This window comes from Brachyhypopomus gauderio, chromosome 10 (assembly GCF_052324685.1).
Source record: "Brachyhypopomus gauderio isolate BG-103 chromosome 10, BGAUD_0.2, whole genome shotgun sequence".
Lineage (NCBI taxonomy): Eukaryota > Metazoa > Chordata > Actinopteri > Gymnotiformes > Hypopomidae > Brachyhypopomus > Brachyhypopomus gauderio.
The window spans coordinates 9,590,541-9,600,392 of record NC_135220.1 but is presented as its reverse complement, the minus strand read 5'-3'; the positions used below and the strand labels follow the sequence as shown (position 1 = coordinate 9,600,392).

General features: G+C 40.6%; 1 protein-coding gene across 1 annotated transcript; it reads right to left on the bottom strand.

The window, feature by feature from the left end:
* Positions 1–241: 241 nt before the first annotated feature.
* Positions 242–4,235, bottom strand: LOC143526259 (trace amine-associated receptor 13c-like). Its single transcript, XM_077020900.1, has 2 exons — positions 1,978–4,235; positions 242–1,396 (listed from the first exon to the last, which is right to left on the bottom strand). The coding sequence occupies exons 1-2, from the start codon at positions 1,999–2,001 to the stop codon at positions 449–451; spliced, it is 972 nt and encodes a 323-aa protein (XP_076877015.1). The 5' UTR covers positions 2,002–4,235; the 3' UTR covers positions 242–448.
* Between the last annotated feature and the right edge of the window lie 5,617 nt (positions 4,236–9,852).

The following is a 9,852-nucleotide window of genomic DNA, read 5'->3' as shown; positions in this document are numbered from 1 at the left end:
GACAATGAACTGATATAATATGGTATCCAGCAAGCAAGATAAACACAAACAACAATTCCCAGAGTTTTTGCTGCTTTGGTTTCAGAAGTGAAAGAAACTTTGGATACTTTTCTGTTTGACATTCTATTCATAACAGATCTCCCAGCTATAGCTTGACGTCTTGCTACATTAAAAATGAATGAATACAAGATCAATATAATAGAACAAGGTGTTACAAAAGTAACTATAAGGTCAACAGTCATCCATGGATATTTTACATACATTACACACTCTCCATGATACCTAATCAAAATGAGATATGGAAGCAGATTATCATTAAAATAAAGATAAAACCATCCAGAAATTATGAATACGGATGTTTTAGAAACTGTGATTCTGCTGGAATACTTTTCTGAGCATGAATTTTTTGACATCAGAAATGTTCCTGAAATATATTCAATCTTGAAGATTAGGACTTCAATATTCTACAAGTTAAAATATTCTTAACTGATGCTCTAAACCATGGATAAAATATAGCATATATTAGAGGATTCATAGAGGAATTCAAGTACACCAGCCAGCCAAATACTGTCCACACGAGTGAAAATGAAGACATGTTTTCAACTGACAATGAACTTAAATAAAATGGTATCCAGCAAACAAGATAAACACAAACCACAATTCCCAGAGTTCTTGCTGCTTTAGTTTCAGAAGTGAATGAACCTCTGGCCCTTCGTCTGTTAGATGTACTATTAATAAGAGATCTCACAGCTATAGCTTGACGTCTTGCCACATTAAAAATGAATGAATACAAGATCAATATAATAGAACAGGGGGTTACAAAAATAACTATAAGGTCAACAGTCATCCATGTATATTTTATATACATTACACACTCTCCATGACACCTAATCATAATCTGAGATGGAAGCAGATTGTCATTAAAATATAAAAATATGACAACATATAGTAGAGAAAAAAACCATCCAGCAATTATGAATACAGATGTTTTACAAAATGTGATTTTGATGGAATAACTCAGAGGGTCATTAACAGCAACGTACCGATCAACTGCAATGAATGTCAGGCTACAAAGAGATGCTACCGTTGATAAATTGTTTATCACAAAAACAATAACACATGCCATGTTGCCAAAATACCAACAGTTTTCTATCAGTCCCAGTATATTCACAGGCATAACAACCAGTCCCACGAGAAGATCAGCTACAGCCAGAGAGAGGATGAGCAGGTTGGTTGGAGTGTGGAGCTGCTTGAAGTGAGAGATGGAGATGATCACCAGCAGGTTCAAAAACACAGTACACACAGAGATAAATGATAGTAGAGTGAATAAGAATATATTCCCAGTTCCTGTTCTGACCTCCTTTATACATGATGAGTTGTCCTCAGGAAAGCAGTACTGAACTGTCATGTTGTGCTGATATGCTGTGATGCTCATCTTAAGATTCAGGTCTATTAAATGAAGCTCACTGTTCTTTGCTGGGCCTATGCAGTGTATTTTATAGCACAGTATAAATCCTCCCACTAACATCTGAGTGGCTAGTTAGTCTAGATCAGCACTACTGTATTCAACATTTACATCATACACCAGGGCTCTCAAGTCTCACGCATTGAGCGTGTGACACATGCATTTGACCGTCTTCACACGCCACACCTCCGATCCATATCTATGTCGCCCTCCACTGGTGATCGATCGCGATATACAACGTATACAACCCCCCGCGCTCAACAACTGACGTTCGCCACCCCCCCGTCAACAACTCTCACACTCTGGCATGAATCCAAAACTTGAGAGCCCTGTCATACACTGATGGCCACCTGAGAACAAATGTCAAATTATACTGGTGACGGACAGATATTTCTGAAACATTACTCTCCCACTCAAAATGAGTCAAATAGTTTGCTAAAATAGGAACTTAACTGTTTCTTTGCTCGCTATGAGAGAAATACAGTGGAGACAGACAACAAGTCTACTACAACCATATCCTCACTGTGCAAGAGCATAAAGTGAGACGATGAAGTGAGAATTGAGAAGATGGTGGTTGGACTCTGGAGGGGATGAGGCTGCCTACAGGGATGAGGTGGTCAGACTGTTAGAGTAGTGTTAGAGTAGAATTCCTCAAAAACAAAAGAAATTATAGTAGATTTTAGGGGGAAAGGCATGGACCCTGCACCACTTATTTAGAGACTGTGTGGAAAGAGTTCTGTCTTTCAGATTCCTTGGTGTCTACATCTCAGATATTAACTCCTGGACCACCAACACCATGGTAGCATTCAAGCCCATACGCAAATGCAATATATGTACATATATTGCTTTATATTAGGGGTGTGACGAGATCTTGTGTTACGTAACTCCGTGAGATTTCTTGTCGCGTTAAAAATTTGTCTCATGAGAATTGTGATCCAGCAAGCAGCCAGAATGACGTCGGAAAATACAGGTATTACTAATGGAGATGCCCCCGCCACTTTCAAATCGTTTGTTTGGCAGCATTTTGGGTACCCGGCGGAAATAATAAATGGCAAGAGAGTGACTAATATGCAAACATTGTATGAAAATAATGCAGTACACCGCGGTTAATACAAACATGATGCAGAGACATTTACAGCACCACCACAGCTGAGTACTCAAATTAACATATCTAACTTGGAACAGAGGTAGCAGGGACAGAAAGGCACGCTTTGGCAAGTTGAGACAGCAAAGGATATCGGGAGCAGTGTGGACATGCAAATATTTAAAAAAATGAACATGGCAGTGTAGTTGCAGCAAATTCAGTGACATATTTGGTCATGCTCTGTTTGCACTATTTGCACTCTGTATTGACAGAGAAGAACTTTTTGTTTTGCACATAATACAAAACCAGACCTGCTTAACAACGGGTCCGGTTAACGACGAGCCAGAGTTACGACAGACTTTTTTGCATGTGTAACTCAGTTAAATAAAAGTCTGCTGTCCAGTCATATAATTTGTCATTTTAGTGTTCTTGTGAACCAAATATCATGTCTCGTCTCCTGAGCTGAGTGTATCGTCACACTCCTACTTTATATGTAATATGTGCTCATATTTGTAACGATCTGCGCGGAGCAGAACACGGAGGCGGACACAAACGCTGAGGAGAGCGATATTTATTAAAGGAAATTCCAAAGACGTGGTCGACATAACAGGCGTGGGTCAAAACAGGAGGGCAGTCCATACAAGAAATATACACAGGCATGATTACGGACAAGGAAAACAACAAGGCAGGTAAACAAGGGAAGGACAGGCAAAACACACGGAATACGGGAACCACAAAATAGCAAACTCACGAACAGGCAGGTATGACAATGCACAGGTACAACAAAAAGACCGATATGGACATGGGAGACACAGGGACTAATATACACAGAACTTAACAAGACACAGCTGACAAGGATCAAGACACGGGCGTGGTGAACAGACAGAGACCGGAGCAACAAACAAGCAAGGCGGGGTTAGGGGCATGGAATAACAGAAAACACGAGGAACAGACATTGGAGTGACAGCGGGGAGAGGGGGGGCGTAGCCCTATGTGACAGTACCCCCCCTTAAAGCGTGCCACTCCGGGGCACGCAAGGGCAGACAGGACAGGAACCAGGACAGGGCTGGGAACTACGGGGCAGGATGAGAGACAGCGGACACGGGGCAGGACACTACAGGACAGACCGGAGGGACAGGACCAGACAAAACAGGACGAGGGACCAGGGGTATGGTAGGGACCGGAGACAGGGAGACTGGCCAAGAGCTGGGCAGGGATTGGGCAGGACAGGGGACACAAGGAGACCGAACAGGGTCGGGGCGAGGCACAGGAGCAGGACAGGACAGGGAACAGACACGGGAGTGGGGCCAGGGGACACGGCAGAGGCAAACACTGAGGCAAAGACGCTATAAATGACAGACAGGCACGGGCACAAAGATGGTTACGACCTGGGGAACAGACACGGGGACAGGGACAGAGAGGACACCACTGGAAACAGACACAGGAACACGGACTTGAACAGACACAACCATGGGGACAGCGACCAAATCAAAACTAGGGACAGGACATGGGAGCAAGGGGAACATGGGAAACGAGACATCCAGTCCATGCCCACACGTGGGCAGCACAGTCACAGGGGAAGCAGGCGTGGCCGGTAGGTGGGCAGCGGGAACAGGCGCGGCCGGCCAGCGGGCAGCGGGGACAGGAACCGGAGTGGACGACCCCTCCTGGGTCGCGGGAACAGGAACCGGCGTGGACGACTCCTCCTGGGTCGCGGGGACAGGAACCGGCGGGGTCTGCCGACGGGCAGCGGGAACCGGAACCGGCGGGGTCTGCCGACGGGCAGCGGGAACCGGAATATGTGCTCATCATGTGCTCATCATATAAACAAGCAAGGCGGGGTTAGGGGCACGGAATAACAAAAAACACGAGGAACAGACATTGGAGTGACAGCGGGGAGGGGGGGGGTAGCCCTACGTGACAATATTAAGTAAACACATATATGAAACTTATTCGAAATTGGAACAATTTCATACATTGACATATATGTCTGGACAATAAATATTTGTATGATTATGTATGTATAATCCATTAAAACATATATATAATATGTACATATAAAATTGTTATATACACATATATTGATGCAAAATAAATGTTCATATATGTCGCACGAGGGTGATCAATATATATGACTGTGCAGTACACATACTGATTGTATATGTCACATATAGGCCACCAATGTTATTTAGTCTTTGCTATATGTATGTTAAATATAGAAATTTTATGTAATACACACAATACATGCTGTAAAGCATTACTCCCCCCCCCCCCATTCACTTTAGTTTATTCGTCTGTTTTAGTGTTTCTTGCACCGCCTAGTTCCAGCCCCTTGTGTTATGGGTTTCACCTGTACCCCATTGTCTCTAATTATTTGGGTATTTAAATCCTTAGTTTGTATACAGTCCTTGTCGATCGTTGTTTCATGCCCTCCCCTTTTCCAGGTTGTTCCGTCCCGTCTGTCCGTGCTCTGGGTTTTAGTCGGTTCATTCTGGTCTTAGTTTCTGTCTTTGTTATCAGTCTGTTCTGTTTCTGGTAGTTATTATACGTTTTGTTGTTTTTGGGTATTGCGTGTGTATCCCCTAGGGTTTGGTTGTTGCTTTTGGTGAGATGTCTTTTTAGTTCGCGACTCTCTTATGTTTGGTTGTTCCCCGTGTTTGTTCCTTCAATTCCCCATTTGTCAGTATTTCTATATTTAAGATCCCATGCCCACGTGTATTGTTCTATTTTGAATTACGTAGTTAATACCCTGTATTGTTTGTTACTTGAAGTTTCATTTGTTTTTTCTAAGTCCTCATGTTCTCTCCCTACTCTTTCTCCTACTCGCGAATTATCAGAGTTTACTGAATCCTTTGATGACGTGGTTCATTCAAATGTCTCGTTGATCTGGTCACCGCGTAAAGAGTGTTACTGCTAGGGTTGCCACGTAAATTGTTGACGGGGGGTGGCGAACGTAAAATGTTACGGGGGGATGGACACAGCAAGAAAAAAGAGACGGATTTAAAGTGTGCAGAAACAGTCAAAATAGTAGTTTGAACTAACCTAGTGAAAACCGGGACATTAAATCATAATTTATTTTTTTTTGCTGGGACTGAATATTAAAAAGAAGGAAAACCGGGACAGTCCCAGGAAAACCGGGACAGTGACATGAAAACCGGGACAGTCCCAGGAAAACCGGGACAGGTGGCAACCCTAGGTACTGCCCATATTACGTGGTTTATTTACCTGTCTCGTTCATCTAGTCACCACGTTAAGAGTTTGTCACTGTTTTATCCTTGTATTGTTATGTCTAGGTTTTATATTCACACTATTTTCCATGACAACGCTGGGCAGTTGTCATGGAAAACGTGCTAACCACCAAGCCACCGTGCTGCCCTATGGAATGGAATGAAGTCTGAATGGAATGAAAGTCTGAATATATGGAATGAAAGTATGAATATATGGAATGAAACCTGATGTCATCGACACACTCGCACCATTTTGTGCTTTCAGTTTGTGGTACCAGTTATAGCGGCAGGCTTTATGAGTGCGTTATGAGAGAGGCAGCAAGAAATGTGGTAGCAGAACCATAGAATTACACCGTACAACTCCACAACCTCACCACAGACACAACTCCACAACCTCACCACAGAATTACACCTTATAACTCCACAACCTCACCACAGACACAACTCCACAACCTCACCACAGAATTACACCTTACAACTCCACAACCTCACCACCAGTGATGGCATAGTTACCTAGAGAAAGTAATCCGATTACTGATTTCTGATTACTCCTTTTAAAAGTAACTTAGTTACGTTACATATTACTTGATTTTAAAAGTAACTACGTTAGATTACAAGTTATTTTAGTAGTTACATTCAGCAGTAGAATAAATTTTTCCAATACTCACTTTATTGGAAGTGCATTTTTAACAGTAACAATGTATTGAAGCAGGTTCGGTAACCGAGGCAGAAACTGCTTAATCCAAAAATCCCGGGAAACTTTATTGATAACGCAACCCTGGCACGTGGTCGCCACCCCCCCCCCCCCCCACCCCAGTGTCACTTAAAGGGCGAGACTCGCCGTGAGGAGTAGTAGTCGCTACAGTATCTCCTGACATTACGTTTGTGTAGCTGCGCGTTATTATTTGTAAATTTATTTGTAAACGTAATACAAGCGAACTGGGGTGGGTTCCCCGAAACGTTCGTAGCGCCAAGTACTTCGTAACCTCGTATGAAACGTACGAGGTTAAGAAGTACTTAGCGCTAAGAACGTTTCGGGAAACCCACCCCTGTTCAGTCAGACAGCTTGTGAAACGAAATACCATTACAATTTCAAGCATTTTAAAGTAGGCGACGTTAGTCAAAATTCCAGCACTTTTCAAACATGGAACACAGTGCAACATTAAAATTCTTCAGGTAAATGTTCATTCCTCTGTTTTTGAGGGGTGTTTCTTTATACTACCACATATCGTTACGGGAGGACACTGCAAAAAATGACTTGTAAAACGTGCTCGCTCTCTCACAGGGTCGCGTGCAGCGTGCGGAGTCGAGCGCTACGGCCAGATGCAAAAGTAGAACTGAGCCAAGAAGAAAGCAAAAATATATATTTTTACTAGGGAAAATAAAAATAGTAACGCACAGTTATTTGGATAAGTAACTTTAATCTGATTACTGGACTGGAAATAGTAGCGCGTTATATTACTCATTACCGAAAAAAGTGGTAAGATTAGAGTAACGCGTTACTAAGTAACGCATTACTGACATCACTGGTTAATCACCTATATAATGTGCATTCGCACAAAGTCTTGTTCTCGTCTTTGTCTAAAGTAATATAAAAATTATCGCCGTTAATCTATTCTTAAAGTTGGGTTGGGAACTGGGTCAAAATGGATAAGCAAACTATGATGACTTTCAACTTGATAGTTTAGCTCGGCTGTATTTCTAACAAAATTGCACAGTAGGGGCAAGAACGAGTTTTTAAACCTGTGAATTACATATCGTACGTGTTTTTACATGGATGCAGCTACGAAGTCGCCAGGTTTGCTTCATGGAAAATTCATTTTTAGGAACGTAAAGTGTTACCAGAGCGGAGCTCGGAGCGGTCGTTTTCTGCATGGTCCTAGCGCTAGATTCGTCACTATTTAAATATTTATTTTTAACCGTTAAAACTACAGAGGACCAAAACTGACTTTTGAAAATTACGTCCGTGAGGTTAAATGTACTAATTGTTGGCTTACATTTCAAATATTATGTTTAGCTGAATAAACATGTTATTTAATGTAGCATGTAGGCTTACAAATTCATGTTTAACTGAATAAACCGTTGAACACGAGTAGCCTACATTTTATTGAGCATGTTTTTTTTTTTTCTTCAAGTATCAAAGTAGAACAGCTTCCTCAAGCAGTCATTGATGCATTTTGGAAACAGGAGATGAGCACCTGGTCACCCTCTGTATTAAGAAATCCTATCTCAAAAACTGACTTTTAGTCATTACTTGGGTAGCACGCATATGAGCCATTTTAATATAGATTAATCTAGATTAATTTCAAGATTTCAGTGAGATTAATCTAGATTAAAAAAATTAATCTATGCCCACCCCTAATTATTATGATACAAAAACACTTCTTAGTGAGTAAAAAAAAGTATTTCCAGCTAAATTCAGGACATATTTTATCCTAAAATGCTTAAATAATCCCTTTCTAATCTTATTTCAAGTTGGTGGTGGTCTAAAATCTAAGACAATGTCACTATTTTAGAACTTAAAATGAGTTTAATACACTTGAAATAAGGGGGATGCCATGAATAGTGAAAAACACAAAGCTACTTTTGAGGGGAAAATTGCTACTTTTGAGCATTACAAGCTTATTATGATACACAAAACTTTCTAATACTAGTAAAATATAGCTCAAAATAAGTTTTCCTGGATCATTTCAAGATCAGTTTTATCTTAAAAGTCATAAATATTTTGCTTAAAACAAGATTAATATGCTACTTTTGGCATTTATGTATCTTTTAAATAATATTTGATTAGGTAGGTTTTGCTTAAATTAAGTCATTTTTAGTGTTTTTTGAGAGTGCAAGATCATTTTTAGTGCAAGATTTTTTTTTCTTGTTTCAAGAAATCTTATCAAGCTAAATTTTCACACTATACTGGCAGATAATTTTGCTTGATTCAACCATTCTTTTTCTTTTGTTTTTTTTTTTCTTATTTTTTTTGGCACAGATTTTTTGCAGTGACACAGAGATAAATGATAGGAGAATGAATAAGAATATATTCCCAGTTCCTGTTCTGACCTCCTTTATGCATGATGAGTTGTCCTCAGGAAAGCAGTACTGAACTGTTATGTTTTGTTGATATGATGTGAAGCTCATCTTAAAAAGTTGGTCTGCTAAATGAAGCTCACTGTTCTTTGCTGGGCCTTTGCAGTGTATTTTTATAGCACAGTATAAATCATCCCACTAACATCTGATTGGCTAGTCTGGATCATCAATCACCTGATATTCAACATTTACATTATGCATTGATGGCTAATTATGGTGGTGACAGACAGCTGTTTGGCAGATATTTCTGGTGTGGTTCTTCAAACTCATCATTCTGTCACTAAAAATGAGCCAAATAGTTTGTTAAAATAGTTCACTTCTATCTGTAATTTTTTGTCTCTTGCATTTCCAAATCAGGAATATGTACTATCCATAAAATACTTATGCATAATAGTTGACCTCATAGATCCAGTAGCCCAAATAAACTCAGTCCAGGGAGGGAGAATGGATCAAAATGTCACAGACATAAGGGTGATGGATCTACTTAGACACTCCTTTAAGACCTCATTCATGTATGTGTGGTCTATGGAGGATGATGTAGCAAGGCGATACAGCAGAATCAGGTCTTCATATTGGCCTGGCGATGTACTAAATGTAGTCTTACATTAATCGCCTTGCTTTATTCTAATTAGACTTTCCTAAACAGCTCAGCTGGTAGTAAGTGGAGCAGATGGGGGAACTTAATCAATGGCCTCTAAAATCTACACATGACCTTCCCCTCCATCTTTCTTCTTAATAAAGAAGACATTAGCTGAGGTAGGAGAGGTAGTGGATTTCGATGTCACATGACAATACAGTGTACTTTAATTGGACTCATACTGCATATCCATTGTCAAACCGTTAGAGTCGTAGGCCTTTCAGAGGCAGGATGTATCAGTACATCCTTGATTGATGACAATTCCTGAATACTTTGCTGGCCACACAAATCAAAATTTGGTTTTAACCAATTACACAAACAAGGCAAGTTTGCTTGATTTAAGCTGTGATGTTAAAAA